Genomic DNA, 26,519 nt, shown 5'->3' on the forward strand with positions numbered 1-26,519 from the left:
TCGGGGCGTCCCGGCCTCTTCCCCGGGAGGGCGTCTGCTCGGGGCGTCCCGGCCTCTTCCCTGGGAGGGCGTCTGCTCGGGGCGTCCCGTCCTCTTCCCCGGGAGGGCGTCTGCTCGGGGCGTCCCGGCCTCTTTCCCGGGGGTGGGGGGTCTCCCCGGGGGCCTCTTCTCTGGTTTGCTGGGATGATGATCAGGGCGTCTCACTTTGTTTTCTTGTTTTTCAGCTCCCGGAAATAAACCCGAATTGTATGAGGTGAGGCACATCGGGGTTCTGCTTCACAAGGGGGGGAGGGGCCATATGGACTTTTCAGCGCATTTATATTTGTTCCCTCTGTGGGGACGCCGGGTTCCCTGTGTGGGGACGCCGGGTGAGGGGTTCCCTGTGTGGGGACGCCGGGTGAGGGGTTCCCTGTGTGGGGACGCCGGGTTCCCTGTGTGGGGACGCCGGGTTCCCTGTGTGGGGACGCCGGGTTCCCTGTGTGGGGACGCCGGGTTCCCTGTGTGGGGACGCCGGGTTCCCTGTGTGGGGACGCCGGGTGAGGGGTTCCCTGTGTGGGGACGCCGGGTTCCCTGTGTGGGGACGCCGGGTTCCCTGTGTGGGGACGCTGGGTGAGGGGTTCCCTGTGTGGGGACGCCGGGTTCCCTGTGTGGGGACGCCGGGTTCCCTGTGTGGGGACGCTGGGTGAGGGGTTCCCTGTGTGGGGACGCCGGGTTCCCTGTGTGGGGACGCCGGGTTCCCTGTGTGGGGACGCTGGGTGAGGGGTTCCCTCTGTGGGGACGCCGGGTTCCCTGTGTGGGGACGCTGGGTGAGGGGTTCCCTGTGTGGGGATGCCGGGTTCCCTGTGTGGGGACGCCGGGTTCCCTGTGTGGGGACGCTGGGTGAGGGGTTCCCTGTGTGGGGACGCCGGGTTCCCTGTGTGGGGACGCGGGGTTCCCTGTGTGGGGACGCGGGGTTCCCTGTGTGGGGACGCGGGGTTCCCTGTGTGGGGACGCCGGGTTCCCTGTGTGGGGACGCCGGGTTCCCTGTGTGGGGACGCCGGGTTCCCTGTGTGGGGACGCGGGGTTCCCTGTGTGGGGACGCGGGGTTCCCTGTGTGGGGACGCGGGGTTCCCTGTGTGGGGACGCCGGGTTCCCTGTGTGGGGACGCTGGGTGAGGGGTTCCCTGTGTGGGGACGCCGGGTGAGGGGTTCCCTGTGTGGGGACGCCGGGTGAGGGGTTCCCTGTGTGGGGACGCCGGGTTCCCTGTGTGGGGACGCCGGGTTCCCTGTGTGGGGACGCCGGGTGAGGGGTTCCCTGTGTGGGGACGCCGGGTGAGGGGTTCCCTGTGTGGGGACGCTCGGTGACGGGTTCTTTTTGTCTGTTGCAGGAGGTGAAGTTGTACAAGAATGCCCGGGAGAGGGAGAAGTACGGACTCTTCATCGGCTCCTCGGTCTGGTGATGTATGCTCGGTATGTGACGTTCTCCTCTGTGTTCCTCCTGCAGGTATGACAATATGGCCGAACTCTTTGCTGTGGTGAAGACTCTGCAGGCTCTAGAGAAGGCGTACATCAAGGACTGTGTGTCCCCCAGCGAGTGAGTCCTCCTTGTACCACCCCACAACCTGGCCAGAGGGAGGAAGGAACATGGCGCACACAAGAGGGGGGGGGAGCGCACACGGGAAGGGTGCGCACACAAGACGGGGGGGGGGGAGCGCACACAGGAGGAGGGCACACCCACAGGGAGGGGCTCACACAGGTAGGGTGTGCACATGGGGGGGGCGCACCCACAGGGAGGGGCGCACACAGGGATCGCGCACACTGTCCCTTCCCCGCACAGACCAGGATCTAACCACTTACCCCCCCGATCCTCATCCTTCTACCACTCCTTCCTTCTGCCACTGACCCTCTTCCCTACACCGACCCCCTCGCTCTCCCCAGTGCTGACCCTCGTCTTCCCTACACCGACCCCCTCGCTCTCCCCAGTGCTGACCCTCGTCTTCCCTACACCGACCCCCTCGCTCTCCCCAGTGCTGACCCTCGTCTTCCCTACACCGACCCCCTCGCTCTCCCCAGTGCTGACCCTCGTCTTCCCTACACCGACCCCCTCGCTCTCCCCAGTGCTGACCCTCGTCTTCCCTACACCGACCCCCTCGCTCTCCCCAGTGCTGACCCTCGTCTTCCCTACACCGACCCCCTCGCTCTCCCCAGTGCTGACCCTCGTCTTCCCTACACCGACCCCCTCGCTCTCCCCAGTGCTGGCCCTCGTCTTCCCTACACCGACCCCCTCGCTCTCCCCAGTGCTGGCCCTCGTCTTCCCTACACCGACCCCCTCGCTCTCCCCAGTGCTGACCCTCGTCTTCCCTACACCGACCCCCTCGCTCTCCCCAGTGCTGACCCTCGTCTTCCCTACACCGACCCCCTCGCTCTCCCCAGTGCTGACCCTCGTCTTCCCTACACCGACCCCCTCGCTCTCCCTAGTGCTGACCCTCGTCTTCCCTACACCGACCCCCTCGCTCTCCCCAGTGCTGGCCCTCGTCTTCCCTACACCGACCCCCTCGCTCTCCCCAGTGCTGGCCCTCGTCTTCCCTACAACGACCCCCTCGCTCTCCCCAGTGCTGACCCTCTTCCCTACAACGACCCCCTCGCTCTCCCCAGTGCTGGCCCTCGTCTTCCCTACACCGACCCCCTCGCTCTCCCCAGTGCTGACCCTTGTCTTCCCTACACCGACCCCCTCGCTCTCCCCAGTGCTGACCCTTGTCTTCCCTACACCGACCCCCTCGCTCTCCCCAGTGCTGACCCTCGTCTTCCCCCATACTGGCTCCTCCCCCTCACTCTCCCCAGTGCTGACCCTCGTCTTCCCTACACCGACCCCCTCACTCTCCCCAGTGCTGACCCTCTTCCCTACAACGACCCCCTCACTCTCCCCAGTGCTGACCCTCGTCTTCCCTACACCGACCCCCTCGCTCTCCCCAGTGCTGACCCTCGTCTTCCCTACACCGACCCCCTCGTTCTCCCCAGTGCTGACCCTCGTCTTCCCTACACCGACCCCCTCGCTCTCCCCAGTGCTGACCCTCGTCTTCCCCCACACTGTCTCCTCCCCCTCACTCTCCCCAGTGCTCACCCTCGTCTTCCCCCACACTGGCTCCTCCCCCTCACTCTCCCCAGTGCTGACCCTCGTCTTCCCTACACCGACCCCCTCGCTCTCCCCAGTGCTGACCCTCGTCTTCCCTACACCGACCCCCTCGCTCTCCCCAGTGCTGGCCCTCGTCTTCCCTACACTGACCCCCTCGCTCTCCCCAGTGCTGGCCCTCGTCTTCCCTACACCGACCCCCTCGCTCTCCCCAGTGCTGACCCTCGTCTTCCCTACACCGACCCCCTCGCTCTCCCCAGTGCTGACCCTCGTCTTCCCTACACCGACCCCCTCGCTCTCCCCAGTGCTGGCCCTCGTCTTCCCTACACCGACCCCCTCGCTCTCCCCAGTGCTGGCCCTCGTCTTCCCTACACCGACCCCCTCGCTCTCCCCAGTGCTGACCCTCGTCTTCCCTACACCGACCCCCTCGCTCTCCCCAGTGCTGACCCTCGTCTTCCCTACACCGACCCCCTCGCTCTCCCCAGTGCTGACCCTCGTCTTCCCTACACCGACCCCCTCGCTCTCCCCAGTGCTGACCCTCGTCTTCCCTACACCGACCCCCTCGCTCTCCCCAGTGCTGGCCCTCGTCTTCCCTACACCGACCCCCTCGCTCTCCCCAGTGCTGGCCCTCGTCTTCCCTACAACGACCCCCTCGCTCTCCCCAGTGCTGACCCTCTTCCCTACAACGACCCCCTCGCTCTCCCCAGTGCTGGCCCTCGTCTTCCCTACACCGACCCCCTCGCTCTCCCCAGTGCTGACCCTTGTCTTCCCTACACCGACCCCCTCGCTCTCCCCAGTGCTGACCCTTGTCTTCCCTACACCGACCCCCTCGCTCTCCCCAGTGCTGACCCTCGTCTTCCCCCATACTGGCTCCTCCCCCTCACTCTCCCCAGTGCTGACCCTCGTCTTCCCTACACCGACCCCCTCACTCTCCCCAGTGCTGACCCTCTTCCCTACAACGACCCCCTCACTCTCCCCAGTGCTGACCCTCGTCTTCCCTACACCGACCCCCTCGCTCTCCCCAGTGCTGACCCTCGTCTTCCCTACACCGACCCCCTCGTTCTCCCCAGTGCTGACCCTCGTCTTCCCTACACCGACCCCCTCGCTCTCCCCAGTGCTGACCCTCGTCTTCCCCCACACTGTCTCCTCCCCCTCACTCTCCCCAGTGCTCACCCTCGTCTTCCCCCACACTGGCTCCTCCCCCTCACTCTCCCCAGTGCTGACCCTCGTCTTCCCTACACCGACCCCCTCGCTCTCCCCAGTGCTGACCCTCGTCTTCCCTACACCGACCCCCTCACTCTCCCCAGTGCTGACCCTCTTCCCTACAACGACCCCCTCACTCTCCCCAGTGCTGACCCTCGTCTTCCCTACACCGACCCCCTCGCTCTCCCCAGTGCTGACCCTCGTCTTCCCTACACCGACCCCCTCGTTCTCCCCAGTGCTGACCCTCGTCTTCCCTACACCGACCCCCTCGCTCTCCCCAGTGCTGACCCTCGTCTTCCCCCACACTGTCTCCTCCCCCTCACTCTCCCCAGTGCTCACCCTCGTCTTCCCCCACACTGGCTCCTCCCCCTCACTCTCCCCAGTGCTGACCCTCGTCTTCCCTACACCGACCCCCTCGCTCTCCCCAGTGCTGGCCCTCGTCTTCCCTACACTGACCCCCTCGCTCTCCCCAGTGCTGGCCCTCGTCTTCCCTACACCGACCCCCTCGCTCTCCCCAGTGCTGACCCTCGTCTTCCCTACACCGACCCCCTCGCTCTCCCCAGTGCTGACCCTCGTCTTCCCTACACCGACCCCCTCGCTCTCCCCAGTGCTGACCCTCGTCTTCCCTACACCGACCCCCTCGCTCTCCCCAGTGCTGACCCTCGTCTTCCCTACACCGACCCCCTCGCTCTCCCCAGTGCTGACCCTCGTCTTCCCTACACCGACCCCCTCGCTCTCCCCAGTGCTGACCCTCGTCTTCCCTACACCGACCCCCTCGCTCTCCCCAGTGCTGACCCTCGTCTTCCCTACACCGACCCCCTCGCTCTCCCCAGTGCTGACCCTCGTCTTCCCTACACCGACCCCCTCGCTCTCCCCAGTGCTGGCCCTCGTCTTCCCTACACCGACCCCCTCGCTCTCCCCAGTGCTGGCCCTCGTCTTCCCTACACCGACCCCCTCGCTCTCCCCAGTGCTGACCCTCGTCTTCCCTACACCGACCCCCTCGCTCTCCCCAGTGCTGACCCTCGTCTTCCCTACACCGACCCCCTCGCTCTCCCCAGTGCTGACCCTCGTCTTCCCTACACCGACCCCCTCGCTCTCCCCAGTGCTGACCCTCGTCTTCCCTACACCGACCCCCTCGCTCTCCCCAGTGCTGGCCCTCGTCTTCCCTACACCGACCCCCTCGCTCTCCCCAGTGCTGGCCCTCGTCTTCCCTACAACGACCCCCTCGCTCTCCCCAGTGCTGACCCTCTTCCCTACAACGACCCCCTCGCTCTCCCCAGTGCTGGCCCTCGTCTTCCCTACACCGACCCCCTCGCTCTCCCCAGTGCTGACCCTTGTCTTCCCTACACCGACCCCCTCGCTCTCCCCAGTGCTGACCCTTGTCTTCCCTACACCGACCCCCTCGCTCTCCCCAGTGCTGACCCTCGTCTTCCCCCATACTGGCTCCTCCCCCTCACTCTCCCCAGTGCTGACCCTCGTCTTCCCTACACCGACCCCCTCACTCTCCCCAGTGCTGACCCTCTTCCCTACAACGACCCCCTCACTCTCCCCAGTGCTGACCCTCGTCTTCCCTACACCGACCCCCTCGCTCTCCCCAGTGCTGACCCTCGTCTTCCCTACACCGACCCCCTCGTTCTCCCCAGTGCTGACCCTCGTCTTCCCTACACCGACCCCCTCGCTCTCCCCAGTGCTGACCCTCGTCTTCCCCCACACTGTCTCCTCCCCCTCACTCTCCCCAGTGCTCACCCTCGTCTTCCCCCACACTGGCTCCTCCCCCTCACTCTCCCCAGTGCTGACCCTCGTCTTCCCTACACCGACCCCCTCGCTCTCCCCAGTGCTGACCCTCGTCTTCCCTACACCGACCCCCTCGCTCTCCCCAGTGCTGGCCCTCGTCTTCCCTACACTGACCCCCTCGCTCTCCCCAGTGCTGGCCCTCGTCTTCCCTACACCGACCCCCTCGCTCTCCCCAGTGCTGACCCTCGTCTTCCCTACACCGACCCCCTCGCTCTCCCCAGTGCTGACCCTCGTCTTCCCTACACCGACCCCCTCGCTCTCCCCAGTGCTGGCCCTCGTCTTCCCTACACCGACCCCCTCGCTCTCCCCAGTGCTGGCCCTCGTCTTCCCTACACCGACCCCCTCGCTCTCCCCAGTGCTGACCCTCGTCTTCCCTACACCGACCCCCTCGCTCTCCCCAGTGCTGACCCTCGTCTTCCCTACACCGACCCCCTCGCTCTCCCCAGTGCTGACCCTCGTCTTCCCTACACCGACCCCCTCGCTCTCCCCAGTGCTGACCCTCGTCTTCCCTACACCGACCCCCTCGCTCTCCCCAGTGCTGGCCCTCGTCTTCCCTACACCGACCCCCTCGCTCTCCCCAGTGCTGGCCCTCGTCTTCCCTACAACGACCCCCTCGCTCTCCCCAGTGCTGACCCTCTTCCCTACAACGACCCCCTCGCTCTCCCCAGTGCTGGCCCTCGTCTTCCCTACACCGACCCCCTCGCTCTCCCCAGTGCTGACCCTTGTCTTCCCTACACCGACCCCCTCGCTCTCCCCAGTGCTGACCCTTGTCTTCCCTACACCGACCCCCTCGCTCTCCCCAGTGCTGACCCTCGTCTTCCCCCATACTGGCTCCTCCCCCTCACTCTCCCCAGTGCTGACCCTCGTCTTCCCTACACCGACCCCCTCACTCTCCCCAGTGCTGACCCTCTTCCCTACAACGACCCCCTCACTCTCCCCAGTGCTGACCCTCGTCTTCCCTACACCGACCCCCTCGCTCTCCCCAGTGCTGACCCTCGTCTTCCCTACACCGACCCCCTCGTTCTCCCCAGTGCTGACCCTCGTCTTCCCTACACCGACCCCCTCGCTCTCCCCAGTGCTGACCCTCGTCTTCCCCCACACTGTCTCCTCCCCCTCACTCTCCCCAGTGCTCACCCTCGTCTTCCCCCACACTGGCTCCTCCCCCTCACTCTCCCCAGTGCTGACCCTCGTCTTCCCTACACCGACCCCCTCGCTCTCCCCAGTGCTGACCCTCGTCTTCCCTACACCGACCCCCTCACTCTCCCCAGTGCTGACCCTCTTCCCTACAACGACCCCCTCACTCTCCCCAGTGCTGACCCTCGTCTTCCCTACACCGACCCCCTCGCTCTCCCCAGTGCTGACCCTCGTCTTCCCTACACCGACCCCCTCGTTCTCCCCAGTGCTGACCCTCGTCTTCCCTACACCGACCCCCTCGCTCTCCCCAGTGCTGACCCTCGTCTTCCCCCACACTGTCTCCTCCCCCTCACTCTCCCCAGTGCTCACCCTCGTCTTCCCCCACACTGGCTCCTCCCCCTCACTCTCCCCAGTGCTGACCCTCGTCTTCCCTACACCGACCCCCTCGCTCTCCCCAGTGCTGGCCCTCGTCTTCCCTACACTGACCCCCTCGCTCTCCCCAGTGCTGGCCCTCGTCTTCCCTACACCGACCCCCTCGCTCTCCCCAGTGCTGACCCTCGTCTTCCCTACACCGACCCCCTCGCTCTCCCCAGTGCTGACCCTCGTCTTCCCTACACCGACCCCCTCGCTCTCCCCAGTGCTGACCCTCGTCTTCCCTACACCGACCCCCTCGCTCTCCCCAGTGCTGACCCTCGTCTTCCCTACACCGACCCCCTCGCTCTCCCCAGTGCTGACCCTCGTCTTCCCTACACCGACCCCCTCGCTCTCCCCAGTGCTGGCCCTCGTCTTCCCTACACCGACCCCCTCGCTCTCCCCAGTGCTGACCCTCGTCTTCCCTACACCGACCCCCTCGCTCTCCCCAGTGCTGACCCTCGTCTTCCCTACACCGACCCCCTCGCTCTCCCCAGTGCTGACCCTCGTCTTCCCTACACCGACCCCCTCGCTCTCCCCAGTGCTGACCCTCGTCTTCCCTACACCGACCCCCTCGCTCTCCCCAGTGCTGGCCCTCGTCTTCCCTACACCGACCCCCTCGCTCTCCCCAGTGCTGGCCCTCGTCTTCCCTACAACGACCCCCTCGCTCTCCCCAGTGCTGACCCTCTTCCCTACAACGACCCCCTCGCTCTCCCCAGTGCTGGCCCTCGTCTTCCCTACACCGACCCCCTCGCTCTCCCCAGTGCTGACCCTTGTCTTCCCTACAACGACCCCCTCGCTCTCCCCAGTGCTGGCCCTCGTCTTCCCTACACCGACCCCCTCGCTCTCCCCAGTGCTGACCCTTGTCTTCCCTACACCGACCCCCTCGCTCTCCCCAGTGCTGACCCTCGTCTTCCCCCATACTGGCTCCTCCCCCTCACTCTCCCCAGTGCTGACCCTCGTCTTCCCTACACCGACCCCCTCACTCTCCCCAGTGCTGACCCTCTTCCCTACAACGACCCCCTCACTCTCCCCAGTGCTGACCCTCGTCTTCCCTACACCGACCCCCCTCGCTCTCCCCAGTGCTGACCCTCGTCTTCCCTACACCGACCCCCTCGTTCTCCCCAGTGCTGACCCTCGTCTTCCCTACACCGACCCCCTCGCTCTCCCCAGTGCTGACCCTCGTCTTCCCCCACACTGTCTCCTCCCCCTCACTCTCCCCAGTGCTCACCCTCGTCTTCCCCCACACTGGCTCCTCCCCCTCACTCTCCCCAGTGCTGACCCTCGTCTTCCCTACACCGACCCCCTCGCTCTCCCCAGTGCTGGCCCTCGTCTTCCCTACACTGACCCCCTCGCTCTCCCCAGTGCTGGCCCTCGTCTTCCCTACACCGACCCCCTCGCTCTCCCCAGTGCTGACCCTCGTCTTCCCTACACCGACCCCCTCGCTCTCCCCAGTGCTGACCCTCGTCTTCCCTACACCGACCCCCTCGCTCTCCCCAGTGCTGACCCTCGTCTTCCCTACACCGACCCCCTCGCTCTCCCCAGTGCTGACCCTCGTCTTCCCTACACCGACCCCCTCGCTCTCCCCAGTGCTGGCCCTCGTCTTCCCTACACCGACCCCCTCGCTCTCCCCCAGTGCTGGCCCTCGTCTTCCCTACACCGACCCCCTCGCTCTCCCCAGTGCTGGCCCTCGTCTTCCCTACAACGACCCCCTCGCTCTCCCCAGTGCTGACCCTCTTCCCTACAACGACCCCCTCGCTCTCCCCAGTGCTGGCCCTCGTCTTCCCTACACCGATCCCCTCGCTCTCCCCAGTGCTGACCCTTGTCTTCCCTACACCGACCCCCTCGCTCTCCCCAGTGCTGACCCTTGTCTTCCCTACACCGACCCCCTCGCTCTCCCCAGTGCTGACCCTCGTCTTCCCCCATACTGGCTCCTCCCCCTCACTCTCCCCAGTGCTGACCCTCTTCCCTACAACGACCCCCTCACTCTCCCCAGTGCTGACCCTCGTCTTCCCTACACCGACCCCCTCGCTCTCCCCAGTGCTGACCCTCGTCTTCCCTACACCGACCCCCTCGCTCTCCCCAGTGCTGACCCTCGTCTTCCCTACACCGACCCCCTCGCTCTCCCCAGTGCTGACCCTCGTCTTCCCCCACACTGTCTCCTCCCCCTCACTCTCCCCAGTGCTCACCCTCGTCATCCCCCACACTGGCTCCTCCCCCTCACTCTCCCCAGTGCTGACCCTCGTCTTCCCTACACCGACCCCCTCGCTCTCCCCAGTGCTGACCCTCGTCTTCCCTACACCGACCCCCTCGCTCTCCCCAGTGCTGACCCTCGTCTTCCCTACACCGACCCCCTCGCTCTCCCCAGTGCTGACCCTCGTCTTCCCTACACCGAACCCCTCGCTCTCCCCAGTGCTGACCCTCGTCTTCCCTACACTGACCCCCTCGCTCTCCCCAGTGCTGACCCTCTTCCCTACAACGACCCCCTCACTCTCCCCAGTGCTGACCCTCGTCTTCCCTACACCGACCCCCTCGCTCTCCCAGTGCTGACCCTCGTCTTCCCTACACCGACCCCCTCGCTCTCCCCAGTGCTGACCCTCGTCTTCCCTACACCGACCCCCTCGCTCTCCCCAGTGCTGACCCTCGTCTTCCCCCACACTGTCTCCTCCCCCTCACTCTCCCCAGTGCTCACCCTCGTCTTCCCCCACACTGGCTCCTCCCCCTCACTCTCCCCAGTGCTGACCCTCGTCTTCCCTACACCGACCCCCTCGCTCTCCCCAGTGCTGACCCTCGTCTTCCCTACACCGACCCCCTCGCTCTCCCCAGTGCTGACCCTCGTCTTCCCTACACCGACCCCCTCGCTCTCCCCAGTGCTGACCCTCGTCTTCCCTACACCGACCCCCTCGCTCTCCCCAGTGCTGGCCCTCGTCTTCCCTACACCGACCCCCTCGCTCTCCCCAGTGCTGGCCCTCGTCTTCCCTACACCGACCCCCTCGCTCTCCCCAGTGCTGGCCCTCGTCTTCCCTACACCGACCCCCTCGCTCTCCCCAGTGCTGACCCTCGTCTTCCCTACACCGACCCCCTCGCTCTCCCCAGTGCTGACCCTCGTCTTCCCTACACCGACCCCCTCGCTCTCCCCAGTGCTGACCCTCGTCTTCCCTACACCGACCCCCTCGCTCTCCCCAGTGCTGACCCTCGTCTTCCCTACACCGACCCCCTCGCTCTCCCCAGTGCTGACCCTAGTCTTCCCTACACCGACCCCCTCGCTCTCCCCAGTGCTGACCCTAGTCTTCCCTACACCGACCCCCTCGCTCTCCCCAGTGCTGGCCCTCGTCTTCCCTACACCGACCCCCTCGCTCTCCCCAGTGCTGGCCCTCGTCTTCCCTACACCGACCCCCTCGCTCTCCCCAGTGCTGGCCCTCGTCTTCCCTACACCGACCCCCTCGCTCTCCCCAGTGCTGACCCTCGTCTTCCCTACACCGACCCCCTCGCTCTCCCCAGTGCTGACCCTCGTCTTCCCTACACCGACCCCCTCGCTCTCCCCAGTGCTGACCCTCGTCTTCCCTACACCGACCCCCTCGCTCTCCCCAGTGCTGACCCTCGTCTTCCCTACACCGACCCCCTCGCTCTCCCCAGTGCTGACCCTCGTCTTCCCCCCACACTGTCTCCTCCCCCTCACTCTCCCCAGTGCTCACCCTCGTCTTCCCCCACACTGGCTCCTCCCCCTCACTCTCCCCAGTGCTGACCCTCGTCTTCCCTACACCGACCCCCTCGCTCTCCCCAGTGCTGACCCTCGTCTTCCCTACACCGACCCCCTCGCTCTCCCCAGTGCTGACCCTCGTCTTCCCTACACCGACCCCCTCGCTCTCCCAGTGCTGACCCTCGTCTTCCCTACACCGACCCCCTCGCTCTCCCCAGTGCTGGCCCTCGTCTTCCCTACACCGACCCCCTCGCTCTCCCCAGTGCTGGCCCTCGTCTTCCCTACACCGACCCCCTCGCTCTCCCCAGTGCTGGCCCTCGTCTTCCCTACACCGACCCCCTCGCTCTCCCCAGTGCTGACCCTCGTCTTCCCTACACCGACCCCCTCGCTCTCCCCAGTGCTGACCCTCGTCTTCCCTACACCGACCCCCTCGCTCTCCCCAGTGCTGACCCTCGTCTTCCCTACACCGACCCCCTCGCTCTCCCCAGTGCTGACCCTCGTCTTCCCTACACCGACCCCCTCGCTCTCCCCAGTGCTGACCCTAGTCTTCCCTACACCGACCCCCTCGCTCTCCCCAGTGCTGACCCTAGTCTTCCCTACACCGACCCCCTCGCTCTCCCCAGTGCTGGCCCTCGTCTTCCCTACACCGACCCCCTCGCTCTCCCCAGTGCTGGCCCTCGTCTTCCCTACACCGACCCCCTCGCTCTCCCCAGTGCTGGCCCTCGTCTTCCCTACACCGACCCCCTCGCTCTCCCCAGTGCTGACCCTCGTCTTCCCTACACCGACCCCCTCGCTCTCCCCAGTGCTGACCCTCGTCTTCCCTACACCGACCCCCTCGCTCTCCCCAGTGCTGACCCTCGTCTTCCCTACACCGACCCCCTCGCTCTCCCCAGTGCTGACCCTCGTCTTCCCTACACCGACCCCCTCGCTCTCCCCAGTGCTGACCCTCGTCTTCCCTACACCGACCCCCTCGCTCTCCCCAGTGCTGACCCTCGTCTTCCCCCACACTGGCCCCCTCGCTCTCCCCAGTGCTGACCCTCGTCTTCCCCCACACTGGCCCCCTCGCTCTCCCCAGTGCTGACCCTCGTCTTCCCTACACCGACCCCCTCGCTCTCCCCAGTGCTGACCCTCGTCTTCCCTACACCGACCCCCTCGCTCTCCCCAGTGCTGACCCTCGTCTTCCCTACACCGACCCCCTTGCTCTCCCCAGTGCTGACCCTCTTCCCTACAACGACCCCCTCGCTCTCCCCAGTGCTGGCCCTCGTCTTCCCTACACCGACCCCCTCGCTCTCCCCAGTGCTGACCCTTGTCTTCCCTACAACGACCCCCTCGCTCTCCCCAGTGCTGGCCCTCGTCTTCCCTACAACGACCCCCTCGCTCTCCCCAGTGCTGACCCTCTTCCCTACAACGACCCCCTCGCTCTCCCCAGTGCTGGCCCTCGTCTTCCCTACACCGACCCCCTCGCTCTCCCCAGTGCTGACCCTTGTCTTCCCTACACCGACCCCCTCGCTCTCCCCAGTGCTGACCCTTGTCTTCCCTACACCGACCCCCTCGCTCTCCCCAGTGCTGACCCTCGTCTTCCCCCATACTGGCTCCTCCCCCTCACTCTCCCCAGTGCTGACCCTCGTCTTCCCCCCACACTGGCCCCCTCGCTCTCCCCAGTGCTGACCCTCGTCTTCCCTACACCGACCCCCTCGCTCTCCCCAGTGCTGACCCTCGTCTTCCCTACACCGACCCCCTCGTTCTCCCCAGTGCTGACCCTCGTCTTCCCTACACCGACCCCCTCGCTCTCCCCAGTGCTGACCCTCGTCTTCCCCCACACTGTCTCCTCCCCCTCACTCTCCCCAGTGCTCACCCTCGTCTTCCCCCACACTGGCTCCTCCCCCTCACTCTCCCCAGTGCTGACCCTCGTCTTCCCTACACCGACCCCCTCGCTCTCCCCAGTGCTGGCCCTCGTCTTCCCTACACTGACCCCCTCGCTCTCCCCAGTGCTGGCCCTCGTCTTCCCTACACCGACCCCCTCGCTCTCCCCAGTGCTGACCCTCGTCTTCCCTACACCGACCCCCTCGCTCTCCCCAGTGCTGACCCTCGTCTTCCCTACACCGACCCCCTCGCTCTCCCCAGTGCTGGCCCTCGTCTTCCCTACACCGACCCCCTCGCTCTCCCCAGTGCTGGCCCTCGTCTTCCCTACACCGACCCCCTCGCTCTCCCCAGTGCTGACCCTCGTCTTCCCTACACCGACCCCCTCGCTCTCCCCAGTGCTGACCCTCGTCTTCCCTACACCGACCCCCTCGCTCTCCCCAGTGCTGACCCTCGTCTTCCCTACACCGACCCCCTCGCTCTCCCCAGTGCTGACCCTCGTCTTCCCTACACCGACCCCCTCGCTCTCCCCAGTGCTGGCCCTCGTCTTCCCTACACCGACCCCCTCGCTCTCCCCAGTGCTGGCCCTCGTCTTCCCTACAACGACCCCCTCGCTCTCCCCAGTGCTGACCCTCTTCCCTACAACGACCCCCTCGCTCTCCCCAGTGCTGGCCCTCGTCTTCCCTACACCGACCCCCTCGCTCTCCCCAGTGCTGACCCTTGTCTTCCCTACACCGACCCCCTCGCTCTCCCCAGTGCTGACCCTTGTCTTCCCTACACCGACCCCCTCGCTCTCCCCAGTGCTGACCCTCGTCTTCCCCCATACTGGCTCCTCCCCCTCACTCTCCCCAGTGCTGACCCTCGTCTTCCCTACACCGACCCCCTCACTCTCCCCAGTGCTGACCCTCTTCCCTACAACGACCCCCTCACTCTCCCCAGTGCTGACCCTCGTCTTCCCTACACCGACCCCCTCGCTCTCCCCAGTGCTGACCCTCGTCTTCCCTACACCGACCCCCTCGTTCTCCCCAGTGCTGACCCTCGTCTTCCCTACACCGACCCCCTCGCTCTCCCCAGTGCTGACCCTCGTCTTCCCCCACACTGTCTCCTCCCCCTCACTCTCCCCAGTGCTCACCCTCGTCTTCCCCCACACTGGCTCCTCCCCCTCACTCTCCCCAGTGCTGACCCTCGTCTTCCCTACACCGACCCCCTCGCTCTCCCCAGTGCTGACCCTCGTCTTCCCTACACCGACCCCCTCACTCTCCCCAGTGCTGACCCTCTTCCCTACAACGACCCCCTCACTCTCCCCAGTGCTGACCCTCGTCTTCCCTACACCGACCCCCTCGCTCTCCCCAGTGCTGACCCTCGTCTTCCCTACACCGACCCCCTCGTTCTCCCCAGTGCTGACCCTCGTCTTCCCTACACCGACCCCCTCGCTCTCCCCAGTGCTGACCCTCGTCTTCCCCCACACTGTCTCCTCCCCCTCACTCTCCCCAGTGCTCACCCTCGTCTTCCCCCACACTGGCTCCTCCCCCTCACTCTCCCCAGTGCTGACCCTCGTCTTCCCTACACCGACCCCCTCGCTCTCCCCAGTGCTGGCCCTCGTCTTCCCTACACTGACCCCCTCGCTCTCCCCAGTGCTGGCCCTCGTCTTCCCTACACCGACCCCCTCGCTCTCCCCAGTGCTGACCCTCGTCTTCCCTACACCGACCCCCTCGCTCTCCCCAGTGCTGACCCTCGTCTTCCCTACACCGACCCCCTCGCTCTCCCCAGTGCTGACCCTCGTCTTCCCTACACCGACCCCCTCGCTCTCCCCAGTGCTGACCCTCGTCTTCCCTACACCGACCCCCTCGCTCTCCCCAGTGCTGACCCTCGTCTTCCCTACACCGACCCCCTCGCTCTCCCCAGTGCTGGCCCTCGTCTTCCCTACACCGACCCCCTCGCTCTCCCCAGTGCTGACCCTCGTCTTCCCTACACCGACCCCCTCGCTCTCCCCAGTGCTGACCCTCGTCTTCCCTACACCGACCCCCTCGCTCTCCCCAGTGCTGACCCTCGTCTTCCCTACACCGACCCCCTCGCTCTCCCCAGTGCTGACCCTCGTCTTCCCTACACCGACCCCCTCGCTCTCCCCAGTGCTGGCCCTCGTCTTCCCTACACCGACCCCCTCGCTCTCCCCAGTGCTGGCCCTCGTCTTCCCTACAACGACCCCCTCGCTCTCCCCAGTGCTGACCCTCTTCCCTACAACGACCCCCTCGCTCTCCCCAGTGCTGGCCCTCGTCTTCCCTACACCGACCCCCTCGCTCTCCCCAGTGCTGACCCTTGTCTTCCCTACAACGACCCCCTCGCTCTCCCCAGTGCTGGCCCTCGTCTTCCCTACACCGACCCCCTCGCTCTCCCCAGTGCTGACCCTTGTCTTCCCTACACCGACCCCCTCGCTCTCCCCAGTGCTGACCCTCGTCTTCCCCCATACTGGCTCCTCCCCCTCACTCTCCCCAGTGCTGACCCTCGTCTTCCCTACACCGACCCCCTCACTCTCCCCAGTGCTGACCCTCTTCCCTACAACGACCCCCTCACTCTCCCCAGTGCTGACCCTCGTCTTCCCTACACCGACCCCCTCGCTCTCCCCAGTGCTGACCCTCGTCTTCCCTACACCGACCCCCTCGTTCTCCCCAGTGCTGACCCTCGTCTTCCCTACACCGACCCCCTCGCTCTCCCCAGTGCTGACCCTCGTCTTCCCCCACACTGTCTCCTCCCCCTCACTCTCCCCAGTGCTCACCCTCGTCTTCCCCCACACTGGCTCCTCCCCCTCACTCTCCCCAGTGCTGACCCTCGTCTTCCCTACACCGACCCCCTCGCTCTCCCCAGTGCTGGCCCTCGTCTTCCCTACACTGACCCCCTCGCTCTCCCCAGTGCTGGCCCTCGTCTTCCCTACACCGACCCCCTCGCTCTCCCCAGTGCTGACCCTCGTCTTCCCTACACCGACCCCCTCGCTCTCCCCAGTGCTGACCCTCGTCTTCCCTACACCGACCCCCTCGCTCTCCCCAGTGCTGACCCTCGTCTTCCCTACACCGACCCCCTCGCTCTCCCCAGTGCTGACCCTCGTCTTCCCTACACCGACCCCCTCGCTCTCCCCAGTGCTGGCCCTCGTCTTCCCTACACCGACCCCCTCGCTCTCCCCAGTGCTGGCCCTCGTCTTCCCTACACCGACCCCCTCGCTCTCCCCAGTGCTGGCCCTCGTCTTCCCTACAACGACCCCCTCGCTCTCCCCAGTGCTGACCCTCTTCCCTACAACGACCCCCTCGCTCTCCCCAGTGCTGGCCCTCGTCTTCCCTACACCGATCCCCTCGCTCTCCCCAGTGCTGACCCTTGTCTTCCCTACACCGACCCCCTCGCTCTCCCCAGTGCTGACCCTTGTCTTCCCTACACCGACCCCCTCGCTCTCCCCAGTGCTGACCCTCGTCTTCCCCCATACTGGCTCCTCCCCCTCACTCTCCCCAGTGCTGACCCTCTTCCCTACAACGACCCCCTCACTCTCCCCAGTGCTGACCCTCGTCTTCCCTACACCGACCCCCTCGCTCTCCCCAGTGCTGACCCTCGTCTTCCCTACACCGACCCCCTCGCTCTCCCCAGTGCTGACCCTCGTCTTCCCTACACCGACCCCCTCGCTCTCCCCAGTGCTGACCCTCGTCTTCCCCCACACTGTCTCCTCCCCCTCACTCTCCCCAGTGCTCACCCTCGTCATCCCCCACACTGGCTCCTCCCCCTCACTCTCCCCAGTGCTGACCCTCGTCTTCCCTACACCGACCCCCTCGCTCTCCCCAGTGCTGACCCTCGTCTTCCCTACACCGACCCCCTCGCTCTCCCCAGTGCTGACCCTCGTCTTCCCTACACCGACCCCCTCGCTCTCCCCAGTGCTGACCCTCGTCTTCCCTACACCGACCCCCTCGCTCTCCCCAGTGCTGACCCTCGTCTTCCCTACACCGACCCCCTCGCTCTCCCCAGTGCTGACCCTCGTCTTCCCTACACCGACCCCCTCGCTCTCCCCAGTGCTGACCCTCGTCTTCCCCCACACTGTCTCCTCCCCCTCACTCTCCCCAGTGCTCACCCTCGTCTTCCCCCACACTGGCTCCTCCCCCTCACTCTCCCCAGTGCTGACCCTCGTCTTCCCTACACCGACCCCCTCGCTCTCCCCAGTGCTGACCCTCGTCTTCCCTACACCGACCCCCTCGCTCTCCCCAGTGCTGACCCTCGTCTTCCCTACACCGACCCCCTCGCTCTCCCCAGTGCTGACCCTCGTCTTCCCTACACCGACCCCCTCGCTCTCCCCAGTGCTGGCCCTCGTCTTCCCTACACCGACCCCCTCGCTCTCCCCAGTGCTGGCCCTCGTCTTCCCTACACCGACCCCCTCGCTCTCCCCAGTGCTGGCCCTCGTCTTCCCTACACCGACCCCCTCGCTCTCCCCAGTGCTGACCCTCGTCTTCCCTACACCGACCCCCTCGCTCTCCCCAGTGCTGACCCTCGTCTTCCCTACACCGACCCCCTCGCTCTCCCCAGTGCTGACCCTCGTCTTCCCTACACCGACCCCCTCGCTCTCCCCAGTGCTGACCCTCGTCTTCCCTACACCGACCCCCTCGCTCTCCCCAGTGCTGACCCTAGTCTTCCCTACACCGACCCCCTCGCTCTCCCCAGTGCTGACCCTAGTCTTCCCTACACCGACCCCCTCGCTCTCCCCAGTGCTGGCCCTCGTCTTCCCTACACCGACCCCCTCGCTCTCCCCAGTGCTGGCCCTCGTCTTCCCTACACCGACCCCCTCGCTCTCCCCAGTGCTGGCCCTCGTCTTCCCTACACCGACCCCCTCGCTCTCCCCAGTGCTGACCCTCGTCTTCCCTACACCGACCCCCTCGCTCTCCCCAGTGCTGACCCTCGTCTTCCCTACACCGACCCCCTCGCTCTCCCCAGTGCTGACCCTCGTCTTCCCTACACCGACCCCCTCGCTCTCCCCAGTGCTGACCCTCGTCTTCCCTACACCGACCCCCTCGCTCTCCCCAGTGCTGACCCTCGTCTTCCCCCACACTGTCTCCTCCCCCTCACTCTCCCCAGTGCTCACCCTCGTCTTCCCCCACACTGGCTCCTCCCCCTCACTCTCCCCAGTGCTGACCCTCGTCTTCCCTACACCGACCCCCTCGCTCTCCCCAGTGCTGACCCTCGTCTTCCCTACACCGACCCCCTCGCTCTCCCCAGTGCTGACCCTCGTCTTCCCTACACCGACCCCCTCGCTCTCCCCAGTGCTGACCCTCGTCTTCCCTACACCGACCCCCTCGCTCTCCCCAGTGCTGGCCCTCGTCTTCCCTACACCGACCCCCTCGCTCTCCCCAGTGCTGGCCCTCGTCTTCCCTACACCGACCCCCTCGCTCTCCCCAGTGCTGGCCCTCGTCTTCCCTACACCGACCCCCTCGCTCTCCCCAGTGCTGACCCTCGTCTTCCCTACACCGACCCCCTCGCTCTCCCCAGTGCTGACCCTCGTCTTCCCTACACCGACCCCCTCGCTCTCCCCAGTGCTGACCCTCGTCTTCCCTACACCGACCCCCTCGCTCTCCCCAGTGCTGACCCTCGTCTTCCCTACACCGACCCCCTCGCTCTCCCCAGTGCTGACCCTAGTCTTCCCTACACCGACCCCCTCGCTCTCCCCAGTGCTGACCCTAGTCTTCCCTACACCGACCCCCTCGCTCTCCCCAGTGCTGGCCCTCGTCTTCCCTACACCGACCCCCTCGCTCTCCCCAGTGCTGGCCCTCGTCTTCCCTACACCGACCCCCTCGCTCTCCCCAGTGCTGGCCCTCGTCTTCCCTACACCGACCCCCTCGCTCTCCCCAGTGCTGACCCTCGTCTTCCCTACACCGACCCCCTCGCTCTCCCCAGTGCTGACCCTCGTCTTCCCTACACCGACCCCCTCGCTCTCCCCAGTGCTGACCCTCGTCTTCCCTACACCGACCCCCTCGCTCTCCCCAGTGCTGACCCTCGTCTTCCCTACACCGACCCCCTCGCTCTCCCCAGTGCTGACCCTCGTCTTCCCTACACCGACCCCCTCGCTCTCCCCAGTGCTGACCCTCGTCTTCCCCCACACTGGCCCCCTCGCTCTCCCCAGTGCTGACCCTCGTCTTCCCCCACACTGGCCCCCTCGCTCTCCCCAGTGCTGACCCTCGTCTTCCCTACACCGACCCCCTCGCTCTCCCCAGTGCTGACCCTCGTCTTCCCTACACCGACCCCCTCGCTCTCCCCAGTGCTGACCCTCGTCTTCCCTACACCGACCCCCTTGCTCTCCCCAGTGCTGACCCTCGTCTTCCCTACACCGACCCCCTCGCTCTCCCCAGTGCTGACCCTCGTCTTCCCTACACCGACCCCCTCGCTCTCCCCAGTGCTGACCCTCGTCTTCCCTACACCGACCCCCTCGCTCTCCCCAGTGCTGACCCTCGTCTTCCCTACACCGACCCCCTCGCTCTCCCCAGTGCTTGCCCTCGTCTTCCCTACACCGACCCCCTCGCTCTCCCCAGTGCTGACCCTCGTCTTCCCTACACCGACCCCCTCGCTCTCCCCAGTGCTGACCCTCGTCTTCCCTACACCGACCCCCTCGCTCTCCCCAGTGCTGACCCTCGTCTTCCCCCACACTGGCCCCTCCTCGATCATAGATCTGATATGAAGTCAGTTATATGTGTGAATCTGTTTGCTTCCAGGTACACGGCTGCATGCTCCCGCCTCCTGGTTCAGTACAAAGCAGCCTTCAAACAGGTCCAGGGGGCGGAAGTTGGATCCATAGATGACTTCTGCCGGAAATATCGGGTGAGTCCATCGTGCTGGAACTACTCTGCGCCCTCTGATCGCTCCCCCTCCGTGCTCTGCTCCCTGCGCCCTCTGATCGCTCCCCCTCTGCGCCCTGCGCCCTCTGATCGCTCCCCCTCTGCGCTCTGCGCCCTGCGCCCTCTGATCGCTCCCCCTCTGCGCCCTGCGCCCTCTGATCGCTCCCCCTCCGTGCTCTGCTCCCTGCGCCCTCTGATCGCTCCCCCTCTGCGCCCTGCGCCCTCTGATCGCTCCCCCTCTGCGCTCTGCGCCCTGCGCCCTCTGATCGCTCCCCCTCTGCGCCCTCTGATTGCTCCCCCTCTGCGCCCTGCGCCCTCTGATCGCTCCCCCTCTGCGCTCTGCGCCCTCTGATCGCTCCCCCTCTGCGCCCTCTGATCGCTCCCCCTCTGCGCCCTCTGATCGCTCCCCCTCTGCGCCCTCTGATCGCTCCCCCTCTGCGCTCTGCGCCCTCTGATCGCTCCCCCTCTGCGCCCTCTGATCGCTCCCCCTCTGCGCTCTGCGCCCTCTGATCGCTCCCCCTCTGCGCCCTCTGATCGCTCCCCCTCTGCGCCCTCTGATCGCTCCCCCTCTGCGCCCCCTGATCGCTCCCCCTCTGCGCCCCCTGATCGCTCCCCCTCTGCGCCCCCTGATCGCTCCCCCTCTGCGCCCCCTGATCGCTCCCCCTCTGCGCCCCCTGATCGCTCCCCCTCTGCGCCCCCTGATCGCTCCCCCTCTGCGCCCCCTGATCGCTCCCCCTCTGCGCCCCCTGATCGCTCCCCCTCTGCGCCCCCTGATCGCTCCCCCTCTGCGCCCCCTGATCGCTCCCCCTCTGCGCCCCGCCCCCTGATCGCTCCCCCTCTGCGCTTTCTGATCGCTCCCCCTCTGCGCCCTCTGATAGCTCCCCCTCTGCGCTCTGCGCCCTCTGATAGCTCCCCCTCTGCGCTCTGCGCCCTCTGATAGCTCCCCCTCTGCGCTCTGCGCCCTCTGATAGCTCCCCCTCTGCGCTCTGCGCCCTCTGATCGCTCCCCCTCTGCGCCCTCTGATCGCTCCCCCTCTGCGCCCTGCGCCCCCTGATCGCTCCCCCTCTGCGCCCTGCGCCCCCTGATCGCTCCCCCTCTGCGCCCCGCCCCCTGATCGCTCCCCCTCTGCGCCCCGCCCCCTGATCGCTCCCCCTCTGCGCCCCGCCCCCTGATCGCTCCCCCTCTGCGCCCCGCCCCCTGATCACTCTGCCTCTGCACCCTTACTATACCTTTCGATCACTTTCATCTCCCCAGCCCTTTGTACCTGGGAGCCATCATGTAACGTCTGTAAGTTTTCTCCTCACAGCTGGACTGTCCTCTGGCTATGGAGCGCATTAAGGAAGATCGTCCAATCACAATCAAGGATGATAAGGGAAATCTGAACCGCTGTATAGCAGACATTGTCTCGGTGGGTGACCACTGCTAACTGCCATTTGTGCCTCCCCAGTCAGGATTTACAGCACAGGAACATCGGGATATAAATATGGGGGAAGGGGGGCAGATGTATTGGGAAGGGGGACAGATGTATTGGCTAGGGGAGGGGTAGATGTATTGGGAAGGGGAGGGGTAGATGTATTGGGAAGGGGAGGGGTAGATGTATTGGGAAGGGGAGGGGTAGATGTATTGGGAAGGGGAGGGGTAGATGTATTGGGAAGGGGAGGGGTAGATGTATTGGGAAGGGGAGGGGTAGATGTATTGGGGAGGGGAGGGGTAGATGTATTGGGAAGGGGAGGGGTAGATGTATTGGGGAGGGGAGGGGTAGATGTATTGGGAAGTGGAGGGGTAGATGTATTGGGAAGTGGAGGGGTAGATGTATTGGGAAGGGGAGGGGTAGATGTATTGGGGAGGGGAGGGGTAGATGTATTGGGAAGTGGAGGGGTAGATGTATTGGGGAAGTGGAGGGGTAGATGTATTGGGAAGTGGAGGGGTAGATGTATTGGGAAGGGGAGGGGTAGATGTATTGGGAATTGGAGGGGTAGATGTATTGGGAAGGGGGGCAGATGTATTGGCTAGGGGAGGGGTAGATGTATTGGGAAGGGGAGGGGTAGATGTATTGGGAAGCGGAGGGGTAGATGTATTGGGAAGCGGAGGGGTAGATGTATTGGCTAGCAGAGGGGTAGATGTATTGGGAAGCGGAGGGGTAGATGTATTGGGCAAGGGAGGGGTAGATGTATTGGGGAGGGGAGGGGTAGATGTATTGGGAAGCGGAGGGGTAGATGTATTGGGAAAGGGAGGGGTAGATGTATTGGGAAAGGGAGGGGTAGATGTATTGGGAAAGGGAGGGGTAGATGTATTGGGAAGGGGAGGGGTAGATGTATTGGGAAGGGGAGGGGTAGATGTATTGGGAAGGGGAGGGGTAGATGTATTGGGAAGGGGAGGGGTAGATGTATTGGGAAGGGGAGGGGTAGATGTATTGGGAAGGGGAGGGGTAGATGTATTGGGAAGGGGAGGGGTAGATGTATTGGGAAGCGGAGGGGTAGATGTATTGGGAAGCGGAGGGGTAGATGTATTGGGAAGCGGAGGGGTAGATGTAATTGGGAAGCGGAGGGGTAGATGTATTGGGAAGGGGAGGGGTAGATGTATTGGGAAAGGGAGGGGTAGATGTATTGGGAAGGGTAGATGTATTGGCTAGGGGAGGGGTAGATGTATTGGGAAAGGGGGTTGATGTATTGTCTAGGGAAGGGCAGATGTATTGTGAAGGGGTAGATGTATTAAATAGGGTAGGGGTAGATGTATTTGGGGAGGGTAGATATATTGGGAATTGTGAAGGGGGTAGATGTATTGGCTAGGGGAGGGGTAGATGTATTAAGAAGGAGGGACAGATATATTTGGGGGCAGAAGTATTGGAAAGGCAGATGTATTGGGGAAGGGGGGCAGGTGTATAGGGTCAGGGGGGTAGATGTATTGGCTAGGGGAGGGCAGATGTATTGAGAAGGGGGGCAGATGTATTGGCTAGGGGAAGGCAGATATATTGGGGGTAGATGTATAGGGAAGGAGGGCAATTGTATTGGCTAGGGGGGAGCAGATGTATTGGGAAGGGTTGCAGATGTATTGGCTAGGGGATGGCAGATGTATTAAGAAGGGGGGACAGATATATTTGGGGGTAGATGTATTGGAATGGGGGGCAGATGTATTGGGAAGGGGGGTAGATGTATTGGGAATGGGGGGCAGATGTATTGGCTAGGTGAGGGCAGATGTATTGGAAAGGGGAAGGGTAGATGCATTTGGGGGCAGATGTATTGACTAGGGGAGGGCAGAGGTATTGGGAAGGGGAAGGGTAGATGCATTTGGGGCTGATGTATTGGGAAGGGAAGGGTCAGATGTATTGGTAAGGGGGGCAGGTGTAATGGTAAGGGGGGCAGATGTATTGGGAAGGCGGTTAGCAGGGAGGGTAGAGGAACTGTCACATTGCTCTCCATGTGCTGAACACATTTGTATCTTCCAGCTCTTCATTACTGTGATGGACAAGCTGCGGTTAGAGATCCGAGCCATGGACGAGGTAGGATTGGCCCACCAGGCAGAACCGTTTCGTAGATTTTATTTATGTCGATGATCATATCCATCCAAACAACTTGTGTTCTCCAAAGTCAAACTATTTCCTCTGATGTAAATGTCTTGTTAGAAATTGTATTCTTGAGGGCCTCCAACAATGGATGGGTGACCCTTGATCTTTATTGATCTCACCCATCACAGGGCTCTCTAGGGGAGATCTTTAAAAACCCCAATACACAGCCTTTTGATGGGTGATAGTAGTACAGACCTCCTTTGGACAACTTTGTGATGGCACTGAGGACCTTCAGTTAGACAATATCGGGGGGCCTAGAATGGAGGAGGTATCACTGAGGACCTTCAGTTAGACAGTATCCGGGGGGCCTGGAGTGGAGGAGGTATCACTGAGGACCTTCAGCTAGACAATATCCGGGGGGCCTGGAGTGGAGGAGGTATCACTGAGGACCTTCAGTTAGACAATATCCGGGGGGCCTGGAGTGGAGGAGGTATCACTGAGGACCTTCAGCTAGACAATATCGGGGGGCCTGGAGTGGAGGAGGTATCACTGAGGACCTTCAGTTAGACAATATCCGGGGGGCCTGGAGTGGAGGAGGTATCACTGAGGACCTTCAGTTAGACAATATCCGGGGGGCCTGGAGTAGAGGAGGTATCACTGAGGACCTTCAGTTAGACAATATCCGGGGGGCCTGGAGTAGAGGAGGTATCACTGAGGACCTTCAGTTAGACAATATCCAGGGGGCCTGGAGTGGAGGAGGTATCACTGAGGACCTTCAGTTAGACAGTATCCGGGGGCCTGGAGTGGAGGAGGTATCACTGAGGACCTTCAGCTAGACAATATCCGGGGGGCCTGGAGTGGAGGAGGTATCACTGAGGACCTTCAGTTAGACAATATCCGGGGGGCCTGGAGTGGAGGAGGTATCACTGAGGACCTTCAGCTAGACAATATCAGGGGGCCTGGAGTGGAGGAGGTATCACTGAAGACCTTCAGTTAGACAATATCCGGGGGGCCTGGAGTGGAGGAGGTATCACTGAGGACCTTCAGTTAGACAATATCCGGGGGGCCTGGAGTAGAGGAGGTATCACTGAGGACCTTCAGTTAGACAGTATCCGGGGGCCTGGAGTGGAGGAGGTATCACTGAGGACCTTCAGCTAGACAATATCGGGGGGCCTGGAGTGGAGGAGGTATCACTGAGGACCTTCAGTTAGACAGTATCCGGGGGCCTGGAGTGGAGGAGGTATCACTGAGGACCTTCAGCTAGACAGTATCCGGGGGCCTGGAGTGGAGGAGGTATCACTGAGGACCTTCAGCTAGACAGTATCCGGGGGCCTGGAATGGAGGAGATATCACTGAGGACCTCCACTGGATGGCCTTGTGGTGGTAGATGGACACTGAGGATTTCCATGTATATTTGATATCTCTGGAGGGGAGGAGATATCTCTGGAGGGGAGGAGATATCTCTGGAGTGGACAGCATTTATATAACGGACAATGTGAAATTATTGGTGACTCCGCAGTTCTCATATTTCATAGAGATGTGAGGTCACAATGACCTGATATGTCTGTTTTGTCTTCTGTCAGATCCAGCCAGACCTACGGGAACTGATGGAGACGATGAATCGCATGAGCCACCTTCCTCCAGACTTCGAGGGTAGAGAAAAAGTCAGCCAATGGTGAGAGAGTTTGATGTCCCTGGTTACCCCCCCGCCCAGCCTCTTCTATCCCAATCTTCTCTGATCCCTGTCCTCATCCCTGGTCTTCCTTTTACCCCCCCCCCACTCAGCCTCTTCTATCCCTGTCCTCATCCCTGGTCCTTCTTTGCTCCTCCCCAATCTCTTCCTGGGCTCCTATTCCAAGTCTTCATTTATATTTTATGTTCCTTTCTTGAATAGTCATCGTTCCGGTCTACCCCCCCGCCCAGCCTCTTCTATCCCTGTCCTCATCCCTGGTCTTCCTTTTACCCCCCCCCCCCCCCCCACTCAGCCTCTTCTATCCCTGTCCTCATCCCTGGTCCTTCTTTGCTCCTCCCCAATCTCTTCCTGGGCTCCTATTCCAAGTCTTCATTTATATTTTATGCTCCTTTCTTGAATAGTCATTGTTCCGGTCTACCCCCCCCGCCCAGCTTCTTCTATCCCAGTCTTCTCTGATCCCTGTCCTCATCCCTGGTCTTCCTTCATTTCCGGTACAAATTAATTGTTCTCATTTCTTACCTGAACCCGCTATCTTGTGCTGGTGTGACTGTACTGCCTGTCTGGAGCCCCGCCCTTTGGAGATGTCGTCATCTATTCTTTCTGGGATACACAGAATATAACTGGATATAACATTTATAGGGAAAGTTGATCCCGGGAATATCTGATTGCCTCTCGGGGGATCAGGAAGGAATTTTTTCCCCTGCAGGAGGAGATTGGATCGTGCTTTGCTGGGTTTTTTGGCCTTCCTCTGGATCCACTGTGGGTGGAGGATTATAACTTTGTTTTTTTAATGGTTGAACTGGATGGACTTTTGTCTTTTTTTCAGCCAGACTAACAATGTAACTATCACATGATCCCCCGTCCTACACCTATCACAGGTGTCACCTCGATGGTGGCTCTCTCTGACTCCTCCTCTTTCCTCCTCAGGTTACAGAAGCTCAGCAGTATGTCGGCATCAGATGAACTCGATGACTCTCAAGTCCGTCAGATGTTGTTTGACCTGGAATCCGCGTACAACGCCTTCAACCGATTCCTTCATTCCTAACATCTACCAGAGCCGAGGGGTTCCTCCGTCCGAGGGGTTCCTCCGTCCGAGGGGTTCCTCCGTCCGAGGGGTCCTGAGCACGGTTCATGTCACCATTGTTACTCCATTAGTGAGAGATCCTCCTCCTCCCGGAATACTTTAGTATTGTCTCTGTGATCGCCCCGCCCTGGTCTGTATAGTTGTCAATAAATGTGTTCTTTGTATATTATACATACAAA

At 63.6% G+C, this 26,519-nt stretch overlaps 1 protein-coding gene across 1 annotated transcript; it reads left to right on the forward strand.

Moving 5' to 3' along the window:
• Window positions 1–225: 225 nt before the first annotated feature.
• VPS28 (VPS28 subunit of ESCRT-I) lies at window positions 226–26,519 on the forward strand. Its single transcript, XM_089666833.1, has 8 exons — window positions 226–253; window positions 1,367–1,404; window positions 1,483–1,572; window positions 19,936–20,041; window positions 21,365–21,466; window positions 23,504–23,557; window positions 25,147–25,238; window positions 26,184–26,519. The coding sequence occupies exons 3-8, from the start codon at window positions 1,493–1,495 to the stop codon at window positions 26,299–26,301; spliced, it is 552 nt and encodes a 183-aa protein (XP_089522959.1). The 5' UTR covers window positions 226–253; window positions 1,367–1,404; window positions 1,483–1,492; the 3' UTR covers window positions 26,302–26,519.

Source organism: Staurois parvus, unplaced genomic scaffold (genome assembly GCF_062004578.1).
Source record: "Staurois parvus isolate SC_StPar_1 unplaced genomic scaffold, SC_StPar_1.0 ptg002865l, whole genome shotgun sequence".
Lineage (NCBI taxonomy): Eukaryota > Metazoa > Chordata > Amphibia > Anura > Ranidae > Staurois > Staurois parvus.